Here is a 26857-nt window from a genome sequence, read left to right as displayed (position 1 = left end):
AGACGGAGTCGCCGGCTTGACTTACCCCAGTGACTCCCGGCCATGTCTTCTCACAGCGGGCGGAGAGGCCGGGAGCGGCCGGATCCCGCGGTGGCGGGGGAGGAAGATCTGCCCGTCTACCTGGCGCGCCCGGGCACCGCCGACCAAGTGCCCCGCCAGAAGTATGGCGGGATGTTCTGCAACGTGGAGGGCGCCTTCGAGAGCAAGACGTTGGACTTCATGGCGCTCAGCGTGGGGCAGCGCGGAGCCCGCCGCGCCCCATCTCGGGACCACCAGGAGCCCCAGCAACAGCACTCTCCGGCGGAGGCAACCCCGAAGGAGCCCCCGGCCGGCGGTGAAATCCGGCCCCCCTCAGGCAAACAGCGCCTGCAAAACCTCGGCCGACGAGGATTACAAGGTCAGAGAAGGGGCGGAGGAGGGGAGTCTCCCCCCGGCGAGGGATGAGGAGGAGGAGGAGGATGGGTGGCTTTGCGAGCATTGGCTGAAGGGGGGGGTGTTAAAAGACGCCGCCCTTACTCCAGATGCACGGGTGTGGAGGGGGATGCTCGGACCGTTTGCCGGAGAGTCAATCCCGCACTAGACGGGAGCGCGGAGAGAGACTGGCGTGCTCCGCCCCAAAAAGCATCTTTCCGTCCTCCTGAAAAACTACAGAGTTTGGATATTGGGTGGTGGTGGGTGGGGTGGAGAGAAGATGTGGCCCCGCACTTCTATCCGGACTGCACCGAAGGTGTGGCGGCTGGCGAAGTGGGGGTGGGTGGAGGTTGTGTGCTTTAGTTGCGGTTACAAGCAGGGCGCTCTATTCTCCCGAGGTTTTTAATTCTTTCCTCTTGACGCATGAAAAAAACCCCAGTCACTTAATTATACGCGAGGGGCGTTTACTCTGAGGCAGGCGGCATTTTTAAAAAATAAAAGTTCGAGGAATCTTGTGGTTTACAGGGGTTGAGTTTTCTCCTGGCAGTTTCCCCGATTCGCCCCTCGCGTGTGTTTTGCAGCTGCCGGGCTCCCGCGGTGCGCCCTCTTGTGGTCACCCGGCGCCCTCTTGTGGTGACCCGAGTATAAGCCGAGGTCGGGTTTTTCAGCCCATTTTTGGGGCTGAAAAACTCGGCTTATACTCGAGTATATACGGTATATATCCAAACCTTTTCCCATGTATCTAGGTCTATTTCTTTTCCTAAATTTTTACACTAATTGATCATATTATTTTTTAATATCCAACTTATTGTCTTGTAGTTTATTAAATATTTATACACCTTCCCAATCAGTTTTCCTTGATTTTGGATTAATAATTTCCCTAATATATTATCTTTCTTAAATATAAATATACTTACATCTTTTTGACATCTGGAATTGATCTGGGAGTATTGCCACCAATCCATTTCTACACCTACTTCCTGTAATTCTTATTTTGTTTTCAGTTTTAGTTGACTATCAAGTAAATCTCTATATTTCCATATTTTACCTTCTTTTTAAAAATTAGGGGGAGATATAGCTTCTATTGGCGAGATCCATTCTGGCATTACCAGGAAATGATTTTTTTTATGTCATTCCAGACATCTAATAATGCCTTTCTGATTGTGTGTCTTTTAAAATATGAGTGGATTTTAAACTTTTCATACCAGACAAAGGCATGCCAACCTAACATTAAATCATGGCTTTCTAAATTTAATAATCTTCTATTATATCCAAAGTTAACCATTCTTTTATCCAAAATAATGCTGCCGCTTGGTAATATAACTTCCAATTTGGGAGGGCGAGCCCGCCCCTCTTTCCGATCTTCTAGTGAACTTTGTTTTATTCTTGGTTTTTAACCTTGCCATATAAATTTTTTGGTAATCTTAGTTAATTCTTTAAAAAAATTCTCTCCCAGGTTTATTGGAATTACCTGAAATAAAAATAATACTTTTAGGGAGAATGTTCATTTTAATTGTAGAAATTCTTCCTAATAAGGATAACTGTAGATTATTCCATATTTCCAAGTCTTTTTTAATTTGACCTAAGAGTTTTGTATAATTATCATTTTTTAAAGATATAGCTTTGGCAGAGACCCAAATACCCAAGTATTCTACTTTTTTTTGTTATCTTCATATTTGTTAAGTTTTCTAATTGTTTTATCTGTGAATCCATCATGTTTTTTGTGAGTAATTCTGTCTTTTCCTTATTAATTTTCAAACCTGCCACTTTCCCATATTCTTCTATTAAGTCTATTAATTTTAGTATTGATGTCAAAGGATCTTCTATTATAAAGACCACGTCATCAGCAAATGCTTGGACTTTGTATGTTTCTTTTTTTAGCTGTAATCCTTTTATGTCATTTTTTGTTCTTATCTTTATTAATAATGTTTCTAGTGTTAAAATAAATAGTAATGGTGATATAGGGCAACCTTGTCTGACTCCTCTTTGTATTTCTAATCTTTCTGTTTGTTCATTATTTAATATAATCTTAGCTGATTGGTTTGAATAAATAGCGTCTTATTATGTTAAAAAATTTGGTTCCCACGTTCATCTTATTTAATTGCATTTTAATGAAAACCCAATCTTGTTATCAAATGCTTTTTTGGCATCTAGAAATACTAGTGCCATTTGTTTTTCTGGGTATTGTTCGTAATATTCCAAAGTATTTATGATTGTCCTCAGATTATTTTTCATTTGTCTACCTGGCAAAAATCCATTCTGATCTTCATGTATTATTTCATTTATAATATTTTTAAGCCTGAATGCGTATATTGATACAAACCTTTTATATTCTACATTTAATAATGAAATCGGTCTATAATTTTCAATTTTTCCCTTTTCTGTTCCTGCTTTATGTATTAATGTTATTAAAGTTTCTGACCATGATCTAGGTAATTTACCATCCGCTATTATCTTGTTAAATATCTCTAACATATTCAAAGAGAATATATTACTGTCTAATTTGTAAAATTCCGCAGGTATTGCATCTGGACCTGTAGCTTTGTTATTTTTCTGATTTTTAAAAGATTGCTGTAATTCGAATGTTGTAAAGGCTTTATTAAGTTTTTGTTGCTGTTCTTCTGTTAATGTAGGTAAATCTATAGAACTTAAATAATCAAAAATCTCCTCTTCTTTCATTTCTTCTTTTTTATACAAATTTTTATAAAATTCTAACACTATTTCCTTTTTTTTGTCTATTCTATGTCTTATTGTTCCTTTACCGTCTAGTAATTTTTTAATAATTTTAGATTCTCTGTCTTTTCTTAGTTTATAAGCCAACGATCTTCCTGGTTTATTTGCGTGCTCAAAATATTCTTGTTTTGCTCTTTTTATTTTTTCAGCTATTTGTTCTTGTTCTATCAACTTTATTTTGTGTTTTAGTAGGTCCATCTGATTTTTAACTTTATTATCATATTCATTACTTTGCATTTCTAATTCTAGTTTTTTTAGTTCCTCCTCTAATTTTAGGTACTGTATCTTTTTCTCTTTGGGTTTTTTTCTTTTGGCCATATAAGAGATTGTCAGACCCCGAATATATGCTTTTGTTGTATCCCAGAGATTTTGTGAGGTTGTTTCATTTTTATTTATATCGAAGAAGAATTCCAATTCTTTTTCAATCCATTCTTTATATAAAGGGTCTCACAAAACATTTCTATTCATATGCCAATTATTGGGTTTTTCTTTACCTTTCCAATATATAACTAGTGGGTTGTGATCTGCCCAACTATTGTTTTCTATTTCGATATCCATGATGCATTCCATCGTGTGGGCTGGTGCCCAAGCCATATCTATCCTAGTCCAAATTTTGTGGGGGTTTGAGTAAAAAGTATATTGTTTGTTTTGTGGATGGCATTCACGCCATACTTCTTTTAGCAACAATTCAGTGCTCATTTTCCAGAAAGTTGTTGGTAAGATTACCTTTTTTTTCTTTTCTTTCTTCTTACCTGAATGGTCCATTTGACTGTTAGAGATTGCGTTAAAGTCACCTACTATTATCATATCTTCTATTGATAATTCAATTATTTTGTCGTGTAATTCCTTATAAAATTGTTTTTTGTTATCATTTGGTGCGTATATAGATATAATAACGAGAGGTTTTGGTTCTAAATCTAATTATACATTTAAGATTCTACCTTCTTGATCACTATATATTTGTTTTGAATCTATTGCTTCATCAATATACATTACTACACCTTTTTTTTTATCAGCTAAGCTTGTATAGATATTTCCTAATTTTGGTTTACTTAGTGATTTTCTATTTGATTTTTTAATATGTACTTCTTGCAGGATATTTATTTGTGCTCTTTGTTTTTTAAGTTTAGTCAATATTTGGTTTCTTTTTCCATGGTTATTCAATCCATTTACATTGACCGAGAAAATTTTTAGATCTGGTAACATCTCTATTTGTAGTATTTCTTGGTTTCTTTGGACTCTCGTAATCTACTACCTAACACCAATTCTTGTTGTATTTGTGGCTGTTTCCTTCTAACATCTTGTATTTCCTCCCTCTCTTTACAGGCAGCCCCCTGCTCCTCTTCTTTGTCTTTGATTTCTTTGTGTGGTTGTTTGGTTCTGTTCAATCCGCTTTGCACAAAAAAGGCTCTAGCTTCTTCTAAGTTCTCTATCTAACTTGTGTTTTTCAACCAGAGTTCCGCAAAGGGCAGCTAGGGGTTCCGTGACTTAATAAGAAAAAAAAAGATTTAAGAAAATTAGGGCACAACCAACCAGGACCGTACCATGCCTAACCTGCATACCTGCACCATGCTATGCATGCACACTATGTAGTTATTAGTTGTTGCACTTGTTTACCTTCATACTATTTCTATCTCCATTGTTAGACCGTACGATGTTGTACATATTAATTTTCAATATAGTTTAAATCTAAATGTATTTTTACCTCTAACATGGACTGATTTATTAAAAAATGAAAGTTAGATGAAGCTGACGTTATTGAGCAATCGCATGACGTTGCATCCAAATCCACAGAGCCGGCAGTGCAGAAAATTGATGCTGTCAATTTTCATCCTAAGATTCATCAGTATAGTAGCAATTATTTAGCTATGGGGTTCACTTTGGACAGGAGTCCCAGACTGTCCATTGCTTCTTTGCATTGTTTGCTAACAGCTTGCTAACAGCGCCATGGCGCTGGCTAAATTGAAACAACACTTACATTACATCCCGATGCATCAAAGAAACATGTTGCATACTTCGAGAGAGTACTAAACCTCAACCAAAAAAAAGCAGCAACATTCGAGAAAAAAAGTCAAGATTAATGAGAAAGCTCAAGAAGCAAGCCATGCTGTTGCAGAGATTGTAGCTAAGAAAATGAAATCACATACTATCACTGAAACCGTGATTTCACCAGCGTGCCAAGAGATGGTTAAAATTATGTTTGGACAAAGTGCCATATCTGAAATCAATAAGATAACAGTACTTTTAAAGGAGAAGAACTATGATAAAGTTACCTATTTACAAGAATAAATTTATGTAAAATAATGCATTCATGTAAGGGAATTAAATAGGGAATCTTAATTTTAATTCGATTTTATTATAAGGAAATTATATTGAGAAAGAAAGTGAATTTAGGCTAGGAGATACAATGGTTTGATGGAAAGGGAATTAATTAAATTGAAAGGTGTTAAGTGAGTTGCATACGTAATAATGTTTAATTAAGATATTTTTGGATTTATAAAATTATCTTGATGGGTAAAATTTTGGAATACTGAAATAATGAAAAATTGGAAATTGAAAATGGTTATATTTTTCAGGGATGATTAATAGTAATGATTAATATGATTAATATTCTTATTGTTTTAAATATTGGGAGGAGAGGGGTGATGGAATTCCTATTGGATTCCTGAACAGCATATTCTAGCAGTTCTTCCAGTACCAGCAACTACAGCACATAGACAGCAGTATAAATTACCAAAAATACCAGCTAAAATTATCAGTGAAAAATTCTTATCTCTGCAGCACTGATGTTTTACTATGGCTTGGGAACCATTAAGACACCTCCTTTAGGCTTGAGAACCTAGGCAAAGACACCCAAAAGAGGCTTGGGAATCTTGTGTAAGATGCCCATCTTCAGACTTGGGAACCTGTGCCAAGTGCCCCATCTGTGGCTGGACATGCCTGGCTATCAGGTGTGGCCTCTTGGCGATGAGCCACCATGGACTAACACATGTTTAAAGCACTAGTTGACTTATACAACCATTAGAAACATCAATGGGCCTGTTTCCTCTATCATTCATTCATTCATTCATTCATTCATTCATTCATTCATTCATTCATTTATTTATTGTTAGAGTTGAAAGGGACCATGCAGGTCATCAAGTCCAACCCCCTGCCTGAGCAGGCATCTTAAACCACCCCAGCCAAGTGGCAGTCCAATCTCCTCTTGAAAGTGTCCAGAGTTTGGGAGTTCACAACCTCCGCAGGCAGATTGTTCCACTGGTTGATCGCTCTGACCGTCAGGAAGTTCTTCCTTACTTCTAGGTTGAATCTCTCCTTGGTCAGCTTCCAGCCGTTGTTCCTCGTCTGGCCCTCTGGTGCTCTGGAAAATAGAGTGGGCCCCTCCTCTCTGTGGCAACCCCTCATATACCTGTATACACCTATCATGTCCACTCTGGTCCTCCTTTTCTCTAGGCTATCCATGCCCAGTTCCCGCAATCTCTCTTCGTAAGTCTTGGTTTCAAGTCCCCTAATCATTTTGGTCGCTCTTTTCTGCACTTTCTCCAGAGTTTCAATGTCTCTTTTGAAGTGTGGTGACCAGAACTGGATGCAGTATTCCAGATGTGGTCTGACCAGGGCATAGTAGAGTGGTATTAGTACTTCCCTGGCCTTGGAGTGTATCACCCTGTTGATGCAGCTTAGGATAGTGTTGGCTGTTTTGGCCGCTGCTGCACATTGCTGGCTCATGTTTAGTTGATTATCCACCGCGACTCCAAGATCTCTTTTGCAGTCACTACTGCTAAGTGGAGTTTCTCCCAGACTGTATGTGTGTCTAGGTTTTTTTTTACCAAGGTGAAGGACTTTGCTCTTGTCGACGTTGAACATCATGTTGTTAGTGTGGGCCCATAGTGTTAATCTGTCTAGTTTATTATAATTTATTAGATTTGTATGCCAACCCTCTCCTTATACTTTTTCAACAACTTGAAGGAAAGTGCTGCAAATTGGAAGTCCTCATTGCAGTTGTGTATGTAGTGCATCTGCCAAAAATCAACCTGAAAGGCCAAATAGTTTTGAAACTACAGCAGCCTGAAGATTGCTGATTGTTTTTCAGGATTTTTTTTTGCAAAGTTTAAGTCTGAACCATGGAAAAAGTAAGAGGTCTAGGTACATAGGGTTTTGCCAATTTATAAAGCCTTACAATGTGTGCAGGTTCTCCAAATATCTCCAACATACTTCTGAAACTACCGCATTTACAGCTTCTAGACGTTGGCCCAAAATGTCATTTTTGCCGACTCAGCATTTTGCAAAATTTATTTGAGGTCTCCTAGAACTCCCAATTGTTAGTCTTTTGAACTAAAATTTTGCACAGCTTAGCTTTATATCATAAAGTAACTATGTACCAAATTTCATAAAAATCTGAGATGGTAAGATGGGAATGATCTTTAAAATTGGTCCACTTTACATGGAATGACTCTTGGGAGCTATTAATTATAAATTTTTTGTAAATTCATAAAAGGTTATAATCTACTGGACTTGGAGGAGGCCCACTGGCTTTACAGTGATAAAATTAGAGTAGGGCACGATGATTCCGCTGGGTATACAGTGATATAATTAAAATAGGGTATGATGATTCCTCTGAGTATTCAATGATATATTTTGAGCAGGATATGATTATTCCATTGGGTTTTCAGTGGGTTGTTTTTTTTTAGATTAGGGCATGATGATTCCACTGTGTTTACAGTGATATAAATGGAAACGGAAATGATGTGTTTACCATCTCACCGGGTCTGCAGTGATATGGATTAGAGAAGGTTAGAGATTTTTATTGGTTTATGTTTGAATTATAAAATTCTACAGGGTAGGTTAATCATTTTGGCTTCTACATGGATATATGCAAGAAAAAGGAGAAAGATATTTTTTCTATTTCTCCGTACTGAGAGAGCGGGTCCAGCAGTCACGTGGGTTGCTTGCTGTCCAATCCATTGAGGACCGAGCCTAGTCTTTTAAAAACCTGCTTGCACTGCTGCCAGATTGCATTTTCTTGTAAATCTACTCGGCCAGGAGGTTTACCGGCAAGCTAAGGATTGTTTTAAAAGAAAAAAAGGGCTTTTTTTCCTCCTGCGGTGTGGGACTGTTAGCAAGCTTTATTGTCCCTCGGACTTTAGACTTCCCTCCGTTTTTAAAATCTTGGAGCGGTTTATTTTGGCACGAAGGCCCTCAGCGTCCAGTAATAGTTGGCATTTGCGGATCACCCACACACATCCCGCCTGGCGCCAGTAAGTCCGCTGCTTGGCCCTGGAGTAAGCTTTGAGTCCCTCAGGCCTTTTCTCCCTGGCTAGGCCTCCAAACCAGTGTGCCTTGGTTTACTTTGATTAAGGTTAGCGACACCTGCCCTTCTGCACTCCCTGGCACAAACTCTGGTATTGACCAGATTGACTGTGAGTTGCAGACGCACCTGGGCCTAGGAGCAGGATCCCCTTCCTCTTGGGAACGTTGCCCTAGAAGCTTCTCCCACCAAAGATTTTGGCTCAAGTCTTGTTTCCTGTAATTTGTTCAGGCCATGACTTCATTTCCCAAGAGAGGCACATCTAAAGATCCCAGAGAGGTTAGGCCTACTGGTGATGAAATTGATAATATCCCCCAGACCTCTTCCTCCTCTTCCTCGGGAGCCCCTACAATGGCTAGACCCACCAGGGCTGAGAAGAGAAGGGACCAAACGTTGCAGAGAATACATGAAAAATCAGCTAAACGTTTAAAGGTGCAGACCCAAGTGCACATTAGCCCTGACCCCCCAGAGGCTTCTAACCTGCCTCCCTCTGGGATCCCTGTGCTCTCTCTGGATGAGCCAAACCTAAACAGACCCCAACCTAACTTATCGGGCTTAGGTCCAGAGAAGCCAGACATTATGGAAGATCCCTCCGAGCCAGACCCATCCCAGGCCTTCAGGGAATCTCCATCTTTACCTGCAACCATTACTAATCTGCCTCCAGAGTTTCAATATATGTTTTCTGCCTTATCTAAAGCCATTGATGCCAAGCTCTCGGCTATCAATGTGCCTACTCACTCTCGTCCCCTTCCACACGCCCCTCGGCCCGTGAGTTCTCTCTCATCCTACAGAGTTCCAATTAATGAGGATTCAGATCCTTCTCAGGATGAGAACGATGATGTGGAAGTAGAGGATAAAGATGACCTATTTCATTGCCTGTCAGAAGATGAGTAATCTCAAATCAAGATTCCAACCCCGGCTGCGATCTTTCCATTTCAACTTTTCAAATCTCTTCTATTTAAAGCAAGAGTTTCTACAGGCTTAGCTGGGCAAGATAAACAATCTGTTCCTTCCACAGATCCTCCTGAGGAAAATCTACCGTACTTCAAGGAGGAACAGGAAGACAAAGAGGTCATCCCTACTGCCCAAATTGTTTAAAGACGCTCTGCTCACCCAGCTTTTGGTTTCAATCCCACAGCCAAATACAAGAAATTATATAAGCTTTCCCCTTCTTATGAAGATCTTCTTGTCTGCCCTAAACCTGATGAACCAGTTAAGACTCTACATTCTGTGGCTGCTATGTCTGGTGAAGCAGAGGAGGTATTAAAACCCGAAGACAAACACCTAGACCAAATGCTCAAAAGATGTTTCTTCGCGGATACCTGGGCTATCAAGAGTGCAGCAGCAGCATCTTTCTTTTCTAGAGCTTTTATGGCTTCAACAGCTCCAGCAGCATACTCCCCCTGATGACCTACGGGGCCAACAGGATTTCAACAAGGTTTTTGCAGCGGCCCAATATGTAGCTGATGCTACTTTGCAATCATCAAGATTTGCAGCCAGGTCAGTAGCGGCCTCAACAATGGCCAGAAGACTTCTATGGCTGTGCCATTGGCAGGCGGGAGTGAGGCAAAAATGGCAGCTGGCCATGGATCCTTTGAAGCGTGACCTCCTATTTAGCGACCTCCAGGACCCTCTTCTCACTGAAACCGCTGACAAAAAGAAAGTTTTGGGGCCCACCAACAAAAAGGCCATCAAAACTCAACCCTTTCGACGTCCTAACCGTCAACAGGATCAAGGGTTCGCTTTCCAGAGAAACTCAGGTCAGTATTCCCCTCGTTTTTGCTCCCAAACTGGCAGAGACCCCAGGGGTAGAGGATCCCGTTACCAAAGAAGTTCCTCCTCAACCAGAGCTTCCAGAAAGCCCAGATGGTGAGCTTCATTCCACTCCCATAGGGGGCACCTGGCTTGGTTCTCCTCCAGCTGGCGCCATTCCTGTAAGGACCCCTGGGTTATTGCTACTGTGGAATGGGGTCTTCAGTTGGAGTTTATTTCCATACCTCCTAAGCGTTTTATTTCTTGCTCATCCCCTAGGTCTTCTCCATCTCGTCTCCGAATGGAGGAAGCTATTCAACATCTGTTGTCTATCAGGGCTATCCAACCAGTTCCCGCTTCCCAAAGAGGTCTGAGCTTCTACTCCATCCTCTTCATGGTCCCTAAGACATCTGGAGGATGGAGAGCCATCTTAGACCTTAAAAATTTGAACCAGTTTATTAAATATAGGAAATTTAAGATGCATTCCTTGTCATCCATCCTAGCCACTATCCATCCTGGGGACTTTATGGTCTCCTTGGATCTCACAGAAGCCTATCTTCATATTCCCATTGCCAAAAGTCACAGGAAATTTCTTCGCTTTGCCTTCCAGGGCAAGCACTATCAATATAAGGCCATGCGCTTTGGGCTCTCCTTGGCTCCTCGAGTCTTTACTAAGCTCCTAGGAGCCCTGGTGGCTCACATCCAAGCCACGCCCATTCATATTTTATGCTATTTGGATGACATATTAATTATTGGGGCCTCTAAGGAGGACACCTGCTCAGACCTCAACAGTACCATGTCTATCCGACAGGATCATGGTTTCTCCATTAATTTCAAAAACAGTCAGCTCCATCCATCTACTTCTATTCAACACCTGGGGACTATCATAAATTCTGATCTCTTAGGTTTTTCTCTCTACTGAGAGAAAAATCAGTATTAAGGAGCTCATTTCCCAAATACGATCTCAGAGAAGGACTTCCATCGTTACCCTGTCTTCTCTACTGGGAAAGATGATATCCTGCATTGGCATTATCCCCTGGGCCCGTCTTCATGCCAGGGATCTCCAATGGCTTCTGTTACCATTCCAGAGATTGGGGAACAGCAACTTGACACCCCTCATCACCGTCCCAACCACATTCTTAAGATCTCTTACGTGATGGACTTCCCCCGCTCTGGACAAGGGATCCCCCTTCAGGTGTCCAGATCAATTCACCATTACCAAGGATGCCAGCTTAATGGGCTGGGGAGCCCATGCCCAGGGCCTGATAGCCCAAGGCACGTGGTCAGTGGAGGAGTCTTCCAGACCTATCAACTGGCTGGAATTGAGAGCAGTGTCTTTGGCCCTCAAACAATTCAAACCGCACATCATCAATCAACATGTCCTGATTCTCACGGACAATATAGCTACAAAGAGTCATATTTGCAGACAAGGGGGCACCAGGTCCAAGGCCCTGATGAGAGAAGCCCTGAAGTTGGGTCTCTGGGCAGAGAGGCATCTTCAATTGTTAGGGGCCGACCACATATCGGGAGTCCTCAATGTACAGGCGGATTGGCTTTCCCGTTTGACTCTAGACTCAGGAGAGTAGAGCCTTCATCCGGGTCATTTCAGCCAATCTGCCTCAGGTTCGGTCACCCATTGCTAGACCTATTTGCGACTGAGGCCAATGCTCAACTCCCTCGATTCTACTCCAGGTTCCCATCCCCAGGAGCGGAGGTGACAAATGCACTCAGAATCCCTTGGCCTCGAGGGCTGCTTTATGCCTTCCCTCCAATTCCAGTTATTCCAGATGTGATCCACAAGAACATCCTCGAGAAGGCACAGGTGATTCTGATAGCCCCTCACTGGCCACGCCGGCCCTGGTTCACAGACCTACAATGTCTATCCATCCAGGACCCCTGGCGACTCCCCGTTTCGGAGGATATGTTGCAGCAGGGGGCCTCTCTCCATCCAGATCCGGAGTGGTTCCACCTCACCGCTTGGCTATTATCCGGCGCGACTTAAATCTGCGAGGATATGACCCGGACACTGTAGAAATAATCTTAAAAGCCAGAAAGGTGTCCACCAACAGGATTTACGACCATACCTGGTACAAATTCCACCAATGGTGCTCACAGGAAGATCTATCACCCCTGTGTATTCCCATCCACAGGATAGTAGTTTTCCTCATGAAGGGGTTCCAGCAAGGCCTTTCATCCAGCACCATCCGTCGCCATCTGGCAGCCCTATCTTCGGTCTTAGCAGGGCCTCGCAGACAATCACTCTGCTCCTTTCCGGAAATTCAAGAATTTCTTAGAGGTATTTCGAACCTCAGACCTTCCAGGGTTCACAGATACCCGTCCTGGGACTTACTGTGGGTTCTCCAGTCCCTTACTTAGGCACCATACAAACCCCTAAGATCAGCATCCTTCAGGTACCTATCTTACAAGGTAGCATTCCTGGTGGCGATAACATCTGCCCGACGCATCTCAGAATTGGCAGCCCTTTCCATTAGGCAGGATCTATGCCAGTTCCATTTGGACAAAGGTCAGTTCCATGTTCCAGAGATCCCAGGATATTGTGTTGCCTTCATTTTGTTCCAACCAGAACCATCATCTTGCGGTCAGATGGCACACCTTAGATCTCACCAGAACGCTGAGAACCTACATCCAACGGATGAGACCCGTTCGAAGGTCTGAAGCCCTATTTGTGGCCTACCATCCCAGATCCATGGGATCCAAGGTATCCTCAACAGTAATAGGTCGTTGGATCCGAGGGACTATCTCAAAGGCTTATGAATCAGCTTCCCTCACCATACCTAGAAGTATCACAGCACATTCCACAAGAAGTGTAGCCACATCTGCCACATGGGCAACTCAAGCTCCATTGGAAGAAGTCTGCAAAGCAGTCACTTGGGCCCCTCCAAACTCCTTCATAAGGCATTACAAAATTGACTCTTAGGCTTCAGCAGATGCTGCCTTCGGCAGAAGAGTCCTCCAATCTTTTATCTCTCACGATAGTGAACTTATCCCTCCCTAGGGACTCATCTATTGGGTATGTCCCACGTGAGTGCTCTCTCAGTACAGAGAATAGGCATTGATTGCTTACCTGAATGCCTCTTTTCGTACAATGAGCGGGTAGAACAGTCACTTCCCTCCCTGTTTTTTATTTCTAACTATGGTTATTCCTTTAACCTGTATATTTTCTATCATGAGAGTTGAACACTATTGAGCCACCACAATTGAGCCTAAGTCTATAGATTCGTGAATTCTGAAGAAGGGGCAGATCCAACAGGTTTTTTAAAGACTAGGCTCGGTCCTCAACGGATTGGACAGCGAGCAACCCATGTGACTGCTGTACCCACTCATCATATGAGAAGAGGCGTTCAGGTAAGCAATCAACGCCTATTCTCTTTTTTCCTTTTTTCTTCTTATCTTTTGTTTTTCCTTTCCCCCCTTCTCTTTCCTTTACTTCCTTTTTAATATTTAACTTTTTTTATTTTTTATTTTACCGATTAAAATAAATTATTTTTAATTAGGTTTACTAATTTGGTTTATTAATTTGGCGACATTTGTGATACATTATTTGGGTTTTTTCCCCCCTCGAATTTGTTATAATTTTTTCCTAGTAAGGATTAGATCTAATTTAAATACCACTGGATGTAATCAGAAATTTTTGCTCTTTTTTCTTGTTTCGTGTTTTTCTTTTAACGGGCATTTAGTATAAAAGGTTAAGAAATATACATGAAAATTGATATTGAGGAGATACAGAGAAAATTGAATCACCATGGCCTAATTAATTAGATGTGATTAAGATTAGGAACAGCCTAAAAAGTGTATTAGCCTACAGGGATTTTTTAAAATATCATATAAGAAATCTGAGTAATTATTTTTGTCCAGATGTCAAATGTAAAGGAGGTAGCATTTGATAGATTATGTATATCGAGTTTTTTTTTAAAAAAATGATTCATTGTAATACAATTTAATAATGATGATATTTTATTTTGTACATGTGATTGGAGTGAAAAATAAAAAAAATCTTTGCCATAAAAGATTCCACTGTCAGACAATATGCTAAGCAGGCATATAGCAGACATGTCAACTGACATGAAAAGTAATGTCCCGTCGAAGATTAAGAATCGTGGATTGTTCACACTTCAGGTGGATGAGAGCACCAATGTCAGTGGTAAAGCACAGCTGCTGGGGTTTGTACATTTTATTGACAATGGTGCTATTGTTGAGGACTTCTGCTGTAAAGAGTTGTAGGAAACAGCAAGAGGACAAGTGCATATTTGCAGTCCAGTGACGAGACATGGAAAAACTGTTGGCATTTGTACGGATGGTACTCCTGCAATGACGGGAAACGTCAAAGGTTTTGTGTCACTGGTGCGACAGACAAATCCAGATATCATGGCCATCCACTCCTTCATACACAGAGAAGCACTGGTTGCCAAAACAGTGGGAGAAGATTTAAAATCAGTGCTGGACAAGGTGGTGAAAATAGTTAATTACAAGAAGATGAGACCTCTTAAATGTCACTTATTTGCCAAACTTTGTCAAAGCATGGAAGGGGACCATAACACACTCATCCAACATATAGATGGACAATGGCTGTCTTGTGGAAAAGTACTATCTGGTTTATATGAGCTGAGAGAGGAACATGTGGTGTTCTGTTCCAGTGAAAGCCTGAAGGAGTTTGAAAACACTGTGAGTAACAAGAGCTGGTCTTCTAAAGTAGCTTATCTGGCTGATATATTTCAAGAACTCAACATTCTGAACAGTGGTTTGCAAGGCAGAAATGAAAACATCTTATCTACAAGTGAAAAATAAACACTTTTCAGAAGCGCGGAACTGCTGGGAATTTGGAAATGTTTCCCAATGTTAAGCTCACCAATCACCAAGACATTCTGCCATTGATCGTCCACCACTTGTAAAGTCTGTCCAGCAGTCTCAGCAAATACTTCCCATCAATATCTGTTGACAAGCATGATTGAGTTAGGAATCCATTCATTGAGTTTGAATCGTGCAAAGGACAGTTTACTTTGAAAGAGGAAGAGGAGCTGGCTAGCATTGCAAGTGACAGAACACTTAAACTCAAACATGCAGAGCTCAACATGGATACGTTTTGATTGTTTGTTGAAAACAAGTACCCTGCAATTGCTGAGAAACCTTTGCGACTTCTGTTGCTTTTTTCCACCTCATACATATGTGAGTTTGGATTTTCGACCATGAGCAACATCAAAAACAAGAAAAAAGAATGCTTTTTGTCTGTCGAGGAAGAACTTTGCGTCTGTCTATCCAAAATTCAGCCAAGAATACAGCTGCTGTGCAGAAGGTACCAAGCACAATGTTCACGCTGAACTCGATCTGCTCCTGTAAGACTTGTAAATACTGTTGATTAAAGGTAGCTAGCATGATTACATGATTAGTGGACTAGTTTTCTGAAGTGTGTGAGGAAAAAATTGCAGGCATGAAGTATACTATAGCAGAGTGTTGACTTTTTCGAAGTCAAAATGGTCTCCAACAGTCCACTCAAGTATCCATCGAGGAGGTCTGCTGGGCGGCCACTTGGGCCTCACCAACTCCTTTTATCTGCCATTACAAAATTGACATTTTTGCATTGGCAGAGGTGGTGTTTGGTCACAGGATTCGCCGATGAATGGTGGGGAAGCCAGCCAGACTTAGACTTCCCAAGAGACAGACTACTTTAGTATGTTCCATTCTTGGAGGTTACCTCCACCCACTATGGAGAAGGTTTTACCTGATACTTCTCATAGGGCGACTTAACTTCCAATCCCAAAGTTAGTTTGGTCTGGCCTTTGGGACATTAAATTGTTATCTTCTTTCTAGTTTGTTGACTTTGGGAATTACATGCTGAGTCTGTCCTTCTTCAAAGAGGGGAAATTGAAGCAGGAGGACTGAGATATCAATTTCTCAGACTCAGTCCTTATTGGCTGAAGGGTCTCCACCCTACAAAAAGAGGCGTATCAGCTAAGACCAATGCCCCTTCTAAAATATCTCACTTCAAAAATGAGCTTAGTTTAAAGGCAAAACTCTAATTTTCTGAAGTGTGAAATGAGCTGTTCAGACCTTTTTTTTGGAATCACAAATTTTAGGCATGTTTAGCTTGCCAAAATTGAATGCTGAACATTTCAAATATTTTAAGCATCTTTATTAACTCGTTAACTTGTGTTATGTCATTTTAATATGAAAAAATATTTATATTTAGTGTTTAGAAGGTACTAGTTGGCATATATGGCATTAAAAACATTTTGTATTTTTTAGATACATCAAAATTTGACAATGATGAGGAAGATTCAACATCAGTATTTTCTCCATCTTTTATTCCAAAACAAACAGAGACACTTTCAAGCAAAACAGTTGTTACTAAAAAAGGCAAGTGTGTGAAATTTACTTGTTATATTTACTTTACTTATTCTTCTAAATTTAATGCTCTTCATAATTAGTATATAAATACAAATGTGATAACTTTGTGCCTTAACATTAGAACATGCTAAACATTGCTCTATTAAAACCTGTAGAGACATAATTGTTTGCTTCTGAAACACTGATATGGTGGAGAAATATAGGTACAGAATACAATCTAGCACATAAGTCAATCTCTCTGTTATCATTTTGAAAATACTGCCTGAGAAGTAGATTTAATTTTGTTAACACTTAGTTTTGCTGGGATATGGGACAGAGAAAAAAGAATTAGTAGAAATATAATCTGTTGATGCTTCTGCAATTTAATATTTATTTACATGGTTAATAGCAAAACTATCATCAGATATGCCCTCTAAGGTGAAAAGATCTCCTAAACCTAAGAAGATGGAACTAATAAACTCTGATTCGGAATCTGAATTTGGTATTCCAAAGAAGTCCATAGTTCCCAAAGGTAAAAAAGCTGATGTTCTAAACTTCTAATTGCATTTGTTTTTCTATGTTACACATTTCTAATCTTATTCTTATTTGACATTGATTTTCTTGTTAAAAGTCAACAGGTAAATTGTGTTAGAACATCTTTTTTTTGCATATGTATTTTTAATGTTTATATATACTGACAAATTTAGAAATAATTACTAAATTAATACTATCAAACAAAAGCAAGTATATTATAGTTTTATTTTATTAACAAAATCCTTAATGTTTTTACAACAATGTAAAATCAATAATGAAAACACACAATAAAAAGGAAAAAATAGTTCAAACTACCTATTATATAATACCAATGAAGGCAGACTTGTATTTACAACATTTCATTTAATGACTGAAATTACCACAGCCATGAAAAAAGTGACTTATAACCATCACAATATTGCAGCATCTCCATGGTCATGTGATCAAAATTCAGATACTTGATTCATATTTATAATGTTTGCAGTGTTCCAGGATCATGTGATTATCTATTGCAAACTTTAGACAAGCAAAATCAATGAGGAAGCCAGATTCACTTAACAATCACATTACTAACTTAACAACTGCAGTGATTCACTAAACAGTAGCAAGAATGGTCGTAAAATGAGACAAACTCCCTTAACTGTTTTGCTTAGCAACAGAAATTTTGGGCTAAATTCTGGTCGTAAGTCAAGGGCTATTTGTACAAAACCAATTCAAATAGCATACATTTTGCAAAATGTAGCTGTGCCAAAGTAAGATGCATCCTTAATATTTAAGAAGATTCATTCTGGAAGAAGAATTCTATCAAGTATCTGGCCTACTACATCAACATATTTTTTCAGAGAGGAGTCAACATAAATGCAAAGTGAATCTGCTTCTTGACAGAAGAACAAGAGATGAAACTAGCTTGTATATACCAAAGCAACACATAAGAGCAACAACAGCCATCAAAATGTCCAGATGTTAATTTCTTGTCATAAAGAAAATATGGAGGTCACAAGACAGATTTTTGACAATTTGCATAGTAATCTGTCAGTCAACAACTTCAACAACTATTTCAGCATAATTCCATACTTACTGAAATTGTTGTTGTTGAAATTGTTGACCTTTATGAATATAGTTTCCAAATTCTTCTCAGAATTAAACTATGGAAATATGGAAACTTTAGATACTTTGCATGTGATAATAACAGAGCCAATATCTGTGTTGTTAAAGAGAAAATTGACACTTTGACTACGGAACTGAATTAATTTGAAAATAAGCTAAAGAAAAATCCGCTGGATACTAACAGTAGAACACTGTACTATACTTAGGCATAAGATTAATCTACAAACCCAGCAGGAACTAGAACAAAAAATAAAAGGGGTGAAACAAAGATACTTCCAGTTTGCAAATAAACTGGGAAGATGGCCTGCTCATAAAATTGCAAAACAAAAAATTGATTGAACTAGTGATGTGTTAACAGACCAGAGAGGTGAGAGACAATTGACTATCGAAAATAAAAAAGAATTTTACATAAAACTCTATAAGAAAAAAGAAATAAATGAAGACCAAACAATGATTTAATTCAGAGTAATTTACCAATTATTACCGAAAATGACAGGGAAATGCTTAACCACGAGATCACCCTAATGGAATACATTGGACAAACAAAAAAATAACAAACACCCCCAATCCTGATGGGATTCCATTCAAAGTTTACAAAAACATCCATAACTCTGTTATGCTAGAACTGTTCAATTCAGTTTTAGCAAAAGGAAAGATTTCAGAAGCCTGGAAAGAGGCTTTTATAACACTTATTCCGAAGGTTGAACAGAATAAGGATCAAATACAAAACTACAGACCCATAGCCCTCTTGAACACAAATTATAAAATATTAACAGCAATACTAGCAAATCGACTTAAAATAATATTGAATAAGATTATCCATCAGGACCAAAACAGCTTTCTACCAAACTGATATAATAGAATTAACATAAGAATAATATTAAATTCAATAGAGTATTATAATATACACATAGATAAACAGGCTGCTCTTATTTTTGTCGATGTCCAAAAGGCGTTTGACAACCTGAACCAATATTTCAAATCCTAGCTAGCACTAATGAACTTTGGAGAAAACTTCATTCTGACAATTAAAGCAATTTACACCAAACAGACCGCTAAAGTTATCATAAATAGAGACCTAACTGACAAAATAAACATAGAAAATGGAATTCAGTAGGGGTGCCCCCTGGCCCCATTAATATTCATACTGGCACTTGAAACTCTATTAAGAAATATAAGAAGTAAAAGTTAAAAAGGAGGAATACAAACTCCAAGCATTTGCCAATGATTTGGTTTTCATTGTATAGGCTCCTCTAGAAATGTAATTAACGAGATTGAAAAATTCGGCAAAATAGTAGGCTTTAAAATCATCACGTCCAAAACAAAGTTAATAACTCAAAATATGACTCCCAACCAAAATCTTAATTTAGAAACCGTGTTAGGTCTCAAAGTATCTAAAACAGTGAAATATTTAGGAATCATAATCTCTGCAAAATGTAACTCTCTTTAAAAAGACAACTATGATAACCTGATCCAGAAAATAAGCAATGATCTAGAACTATGGTCTAGGCTTCAGCTCTCACTGATGGGTAGAATAGCAGCTGTAAAAATCAATATTCTTTCGAAAATATTATTTTCAGACTATTCCAATCAAGTTGTATAAAATTTTCTTCACCAACTTAAACAGACTAATTTGTAAATTCCTTTGGTTGAAAAGGAAAGGAAGAATAAAACTAAAACTAATGCAAGACCACAGGATCAGATATGGACTGGGACTTCCACATTGGGAAATATATTACAAAGCAGCAGCCCTAACTTGGTTGAGGGAATGGATTCTTCTGAGAGACACAAGAATTTTAAACATTGAAGGCTCTGATTTACACATGGGTTGGCATGCTTTTCCTATGGGGGGTAAGGACAAAAAATATTCACATTTCAGACAATGCTATTTCAGAAAAAGCTTACTAAAGGTATGGACCCAAATAAGAAAGAACCACTACGTCCAAATACACAGATGGTTCACCCCAACAGAAGATGTATTCCACCCAAATACCTTAGATCCAATGAAAATCATAACATATGATTTATTAATGGATGAAAAAGAGCAACTAATTTCACAAAAGAAATACTTCCAAAAAAAGCTATTACTTACAAATTCAATTGAGATATAATAAAGATAAGGTGAAATATGATTTCCAAAAAATAAACATCCTAGATTAATTTGTAATGGGCGCAGACAAAGAAATAATATCGAAACTATATAGTTTCTTATTACAAGTTGAACGTCTTGACGAAGAAGTTAAAGGCAATATGATTGCCTGGGCCCAAAATTTTGGCTATCCAGTAAGTCTAACAGAATGGGGGGAAATTTGGACACTAAATTATAAATTAATCCAAACATCAAATTATAAGGAAAATCTTTATAAAATGTTTTATAGATGTCATCTTCCCCCAGCCCGCCTTGCTAAATGTTCACATCTACACCACCAACTTGCTGGAAATGCAAGCACGACATAGGATCTTACTACCATCTATGGTGGATTTGTCCCAAATTGAAAACCTTTTAGCTAAAAATAAAAAATTATATGGAGCAAATTATTCAAAAACCCATTCCATTTAACTCCAGAACTCTTCCTTTTAGGTATAATTAGGCTCCAAATTGACAAAGAAGACAGATACCTGTTAATAGATATACTATTAACAATGTTGAAACGATACATAAGTGACTTATTAGATAACAACAATGGGATAAAACTTCAGTTTTAAAAATAGAAATTCTTCCTATATAAACCAATGACCACAAAAATACCAGTAATTAATAGAAATGTAACAAGTCTATAAAGGCTATGAGACACGATAGTCAACAAAGAGGTTGACTTGTTTCTGTTGTATATATTGTATGTACAGTTTCCTTCTCTTTTTCTTTCTCTTTTATTCCTCTTCTCTTTAAGTCTTCTTTACTTTTTTCCTTTTATTTTATTAATGTGTTGTACTGTTCTCTCCTTTTTATTCAATTAAGACATTGACTACTTATTATTTATTTATTATGATAGAGACTCAATGCAAAAATTATATATTTGTATTTGTTTTTATATTCCTCATGCTCAAATTTCTCTTTTGTGATTTGTACATAGAGATACATATATATTGTGGTGGTCTTTCCTCAATAAAGAATTTTTTTTTAAATTTTTTTTTTAAAAAAATCACAGTCGATATCCCTAAATACAGATCTTACAACTCTGGGAACGATTACAATTATTGCAGGAATTGTAATTTCATAAATGCACTCTTGACACCACTTTAAAGAGTTGTTATATATTTAGAATTAAATCTACACATTAATTCAGTCTGTGACAGAGGAAAACATCTAAAGTAGCTTAATGTTTGTCTTGTCTAGATTAAGCTCCCATTTTTGTTTTAACTAAAGACCTGGCTTTTTCAGCAGGCCTGGATTGCTAATCAGATGGTACACTATTGGGATCCGGCCACAAGAGACATGCATGGTTTTTCTTAATGGTTTTAACTGCTTTGATTGTTGATTTTATATGTTTTGGACTGTTTTTGGGAGGTTTTATGTTTTTAGGAGGTTTTATGTTATATTTTATTTGTATTTGGCTGTGAGCGCCAAAGAATCATTCGGGAGTTGGGCAGCATATAAGTCCAAATAAATAAATAAAGTTTTTACATATTAGTCCATTTGAACAAAGTTTGATCAGATTTTTAAAATATTGATAACAAGGAAAAACCTGAGTTTCCTTCAGTGCACCAGTGCTTGGAACCTCCAAAAAAACCCCTCTGTAAGCATTTCTATAGATAAAGTATAAAACTGTAAAAGAAAAAGCAGAATCAAGACACAAAATAAAATCAGCTAGTGTAACAGCTAAAAGTTCAAACTATATTTATTATTATTGAGGATCCGGGCAAGTTTAAAAAACAATCAGAATAGCAAATGAATTTTGGGGTACTGATTATGGTTTTAAACAATCAGAAAAAAATATGTTTTTATATTGGTTGCTATAGCATTTAAGAAATTTCTGTCTATTAATGTCCTATTAAGGATAGTGAATGGTTAAGTTTTACTTTTCATTAATAATTAAATTGAGATACACAATTTCTCAGGGATAAAAATATACAGTTTCTGTCTGTCATTCAATCAAGGACCTTGCTTTGAGAAATTGGTTATACAGTAATAAGCAAGGAATGTTGGTTCTATTGATTAATGATAGGAAAAATAGTAATTATTTAATTACTATTATTTAATAGTAATAATAAATAATAGCAATTTTATATTTAATAACTTATTTTTAAAACTTCATTTAAATTTTATTTGTTTACTATGGTGGTAATGATGAAAATATCCATTCAGTTGCATCATTCAGTTTTTATCATTTATTATGGTAAAACATACAATGAATTCTGGTAGATTTTCCATTCAATTTTTTAATAGGAAAAAGCAGGAGAGCAAAAAAAAGGAAAGCATCTGGTTCTGAAAATGAAGGTGAATATAATCCTGGAAGAAAAGAGCCCAAGTCAGTTGCAAGCAAGGTAATTTAACAAACTGCTACATCCATTTTGAAGTTTTTAATAGCAATAGCAGTTAACATATATACCGCTTTACAGCTCCCTTTAAGAGGTTTACAGAGTCAGCATATTGCCTCCAACAATTTGTGTCCTCATTTTACCCATCTCAGAAGAATGGACGGCTGAGTCAACCTTGAGCCTGGTGAGATTTGAACTGCCAAACTGCAGGCAGCCGGCAGGCAGCAGAAGTAGCCTGCAGTACTGCAACCACTATGCTTCTTAATGATAATGAAAGCATTGCAAATTTTCAAGGGTTAGCTTGTATATGTTCTGTTTGGCCAGATTAATTATCAGGAAATAAAGACCCACTCATGCTGCATACAAAATTCTCAGTAAGTAATGTCTATTGATAAAGCAGTTTTTACAATAACAATGATGAACACAAGGAATTTCATGTTGGCAGCAGTTCCCAATTAGCAAAGAGATAACAGAGTCCGGGACACTCACCAGCTAGAGTCATAAATCAAGTGTCTCTGATAGTTTAACCACACTCCCATCTCAGGCTTCTGAGGCTCATACAAAAAGCCAGATTCAAAGTCCATGGAGCCAGAAGAGGTCTCTCAGGTCCAGGGCACCATCTTCAATGATAAGAACATTGCTTGCCCTTCTCCCATCAGCCTGTCCTATATATACAGACAAGGTGTGACTAAATGCCCCATAGATCTTATCAATGCCAAGAACCCCTTCTAGAGAGATATTCATGCATGGATCTCATCCTCCTTATTCTTGCATCTAACGGGTGTCCTGATCATCAAGGTCCCCATTGTCCTCTGATTCAGACAATACCCTAACTGGGGGTTCTACTGGTGGTTCCTCAATCCCTAACTATCTCTCACACTCAGAAGGCAAGAACACTGGCCTGTGACGCCAGTACTCTTCCGTCTCCTGGTACTCAAAATCCGTGACCAGCTGAACAGGACATGGACCACTCACAACAATATATAAATCATTTTTATTGCATTTAAATAGCTTTAAACAACTAATAATTGATATCTTCATCACCAGTAACTTTTAATAATTATTTTAAAACAGAAACCGAAGAAAACAGCCTTTGATCAGGATTCTGATGTAGAAATTTTCTCATCTGACTTTGCTTCTGAAACAACTTCCAGGCCACGGACAGGTCGGGCAAGAAAAGAAGTGAAGTATTTTGCAGAGTCTGATGAAGATGATGATTTTCCTATGTTTTAATTAAGTTCTTAAAGAGCACATGAACTTCCAACAAATATCTTAAGTTGTCATTTTGTCCTTTTCTGTCGCAGACCTTTTGTACGTTTGACTTATTTTATGTGATGTAATTGATGGTTTTTATTATTGTGGGTAGGCATTTTAACATTTTGTTCTTACACTTACGGTTTTATGCTCTTTTTTACTCATTGAAATGTCATGTGTTTGACCGGCTTGTAGAAATGTTCTAGAGAATTGTGCAAAAGCACACATTTTAATTGTCATGGTTGCAAACAGCAACTTTTTGAACTAAAGTTTAAACAATAAAAATATAAAACCATTTACTTGTGTATAGAGCTTTTTCTAAATAAATTTTGTTTACACAGGGTCAATATATATATATCAATATATATATATATCAATTCACCAGAGTGATTCGACACAAAAATATGTAACCCTTCCCTGGTGCAGAGCTGAAGGGATTGGATACTGTAGCCTAGAGGATAATTCAGCAAAAAAACATGAGACATATATAATATGTCACATGTTTTGTTTTGTTTTTTTGCTGAATTTGAAAATTAAGGGAGAATAGGATAGATCTATTTCTGCCTTATTTTGGCCTCATCAGCTAGCCATACCCACTGGGACTTGAACCTGCAACCTTTGCCTTGTAAGGCAGAGAATTATCCTCTAGGCTACAGTATCCAATCCCTTCAGCTCTGCACCAGGGAAGGGTTACATATTTTTGTGTCGAATCACCCTGGTGTATTGAAGGAACATCACAGCTCCTTATTTGCCTCTCGACCCAACCCAGGGCCATTTCCAAGGCAGTTAATTTTATTGATAGCCGACAATTCTATCTGTATGTGTCACATATTTGTTTTTGTTTTTTTGCTGAATTTGAAAATTAAGGGAGACTAGGATAGATCTATTTCTGCCTTATTTTGGCCTCATCAGCTAGCCATACCCACTGGGACTTGAACCTGCAACCTTTGCCTTGTAAGGCAGAGAATTATCCTCTAGGCTACAGTATCCAATCCCTTCAAATCTGCACCAGGGAAGGGTTACATATTTTTGTGCCGAATCATATATATATATATGATTGTGTCGAATCATATTGTGTCGAATCATATATATATATATGAAGGGGTGGGTTTTTTTGCTGAATTTGACACACACAGAATATAGTTGTCGGCTATAAATAAAAAATTAACTGCCTTGTAATGGTCCTGGGTTGGACCTAGAGGCAAAAAGGAGCTGTGACGTTCCTTCAATATACCAGGGTGATCCGACAAAAAAAACCATATATATATATATATATATATATACACACACACACACACACACACTTACACAGTGATACCTCATCTTACAAACTCATCATATGAGCGTTTCGAGATACAAACCTGGAGTTTAACATTTCTTTGCCTCGTCTTAAAAACCCTTTCCGTCTTACAAACCTGAGCCCGGGTCCGTAGGCTCTCTTACTGCACCTGCGCTCTCATACTGTGCATGCACTCTCTGACTGCTGAAGGGATTCCCCTGACTTGTAACTGTCACAACTGGGATTTCCCATTTGCTTGCATGGGAATTTCCTGCCGGAATTCCCTGCCCCCTTTTGCTTGCACCTGAGGCGGGGAACACCAGAGCTGCCCCATTTCCATTTCCCTGTCACTTTCCCCTCTAGCCCTCCGCTTCCTCTGCTCTCTGCAGCCGCCTGCCACTTCCTTTGCCCCATCTCGCTGCTAAAATCACCACTCCAAAAGCTTCGTACACCACTCCAAATTTCCCCCAAAACTGCTCCCCCAAAAGCTTCCTATCTTGCCCCAAATTCCTCCAAAAATCACTCCCCCAAAAGCTTCCTATCTTACCCCAAATTCCTCCAAAAATCGCCACTCCAAAAGCTTCCTACCTTGCCCCAAATTCCTCCAAAAGTCACCACTCCAAAACCTTCCTATCTTGGCCCAAATTCCTCCAAAAATTGCCACTCCAAAAGCTTCCTACCTTGCCCCAAATTCCTCCAAAAGTCGCCACTCCAAAACCTTCCTATCTTGCCCCAAATTCCTCCAAAAGTCGCCACTCCAAGACCTTCCTATCTTGCCCCAAATTCCTCCAAAAATTGCCACTCCAAAAGCTTCCTATCTTGCCCCAAATTGCTTCTAAAATCACCCCTCCAGCCGCTTCCTATGCGACCCCAAATTGTGGTCCTATCAAAGGCAAATGGAGTGAAGAAAGGCAGCAAGGAGAAACGAGGCATTTTGAAAGGAGCAGTGAGCTTGGAAGACTTTGGAAGTGATTTGGGGTGGCTTAGGAAGCTTTTGGAGTGGTGGTTTTTGGAGGAATATATATGTGTGTGTGTGTGTGTGTGTGTGTGTGTGTGTTGTTTTGTTTTGTGTTCGCCTGAGAACAAGGACAGAAACACCAGCCTGAAGATGATGAGTGAGACCTCGTCGAAACGTCGCCAGAAATTTCCAAATCCTACACGGGAAGAAACCCGAATATACCAAGACCGTCATATATATATATATATATATATATATATTTGTTTTCGTAGATTTTCACGGGTATATGTATGTAGATTGTTCTGAGTTCGTGTTTTGCCCTGTGTAATGTTTTGAGTGTCTATCCGACGTTTCAGTGAAATCACATTCACCATCATCAGGCTGAAGTTTTAAGCTTCGTGCTGCTGTAAATATCCATATTTACAGCAGCATGAAGCTTAAAACTTCAGCCTGATGATGGTGAATGTGATTTCACCGAAACGTCGCATAGACACTCAAAACATTACACGGGGCAAAACACGAACTCAGAACAATCTACACACACACACACACACACATATAGAGGCAAAAAAGGAGCTGTGATGTTCCTTCAATATACCAGGGTGATTCGACACAAAATGTAACCCTTCCCTGGTACAGAGCTGAAGGGATTGGATACTGTAGCCTAGAGGATAATTCTCTGCCTTACAAGGCAAAGGTTGCA

At 38.7% G+C, this 26857-nt stretch overlaps 1 protein-coding gene across 3 annotated transcripts in view; it reads left to right on the top strand.

The window, feature by feature from the left end:
* Positions 1-24212, top strand: part of TOP2B (DNA topoisomerase II beta) — a 185583-nt gene extending 161371 nt beyond the window's left edge. For 2 of the 3 annotated variants that reach the window (XM_070728138.1, XM_070728140.1), the window contains 4 exons: positions 16463-16573; positions 16953-17075; positions 22572-22669; positions 23738-24212. In XM_070728138.1, coding sequence (XP_070584239.1) covers positions 16463-16573; positions 16953-17075; positions 22572-22669; positions 23738-23896 — 491 coding nt within the window. In that variant the 3' untranslated portion in view covers positions 23897-24212. The remainder of the gene's footprint in view (positions 1-16462; positions 16574-16952; positions 17076-22571; positions 22670-23737) is intronic. The other variant, XM_070728139.1, reaches the window with a different exon arrangement.
* Positions 24213-26857: the final 2645 nt, after the last annotated feature.

Source organism: Erythrolamprus reginae, chromosome Z (assembly GCF_031021105.1).
Source record: "Erythrolamprus reginae isolate rEryReg1 chromosome Z, rEryReg1.hap1, whole genome shotgun sequence".
Classification (NCBI taxonomy): Eukaryota; Metazoa; Chordata; class Lepidosauria; order Squamata; family Dipsadidae; genus Erythrolamprus; species Erythrolamprus reginae.
This window is presented reverse-complemented; position numbering and strand designations above follow the sequence as displayed.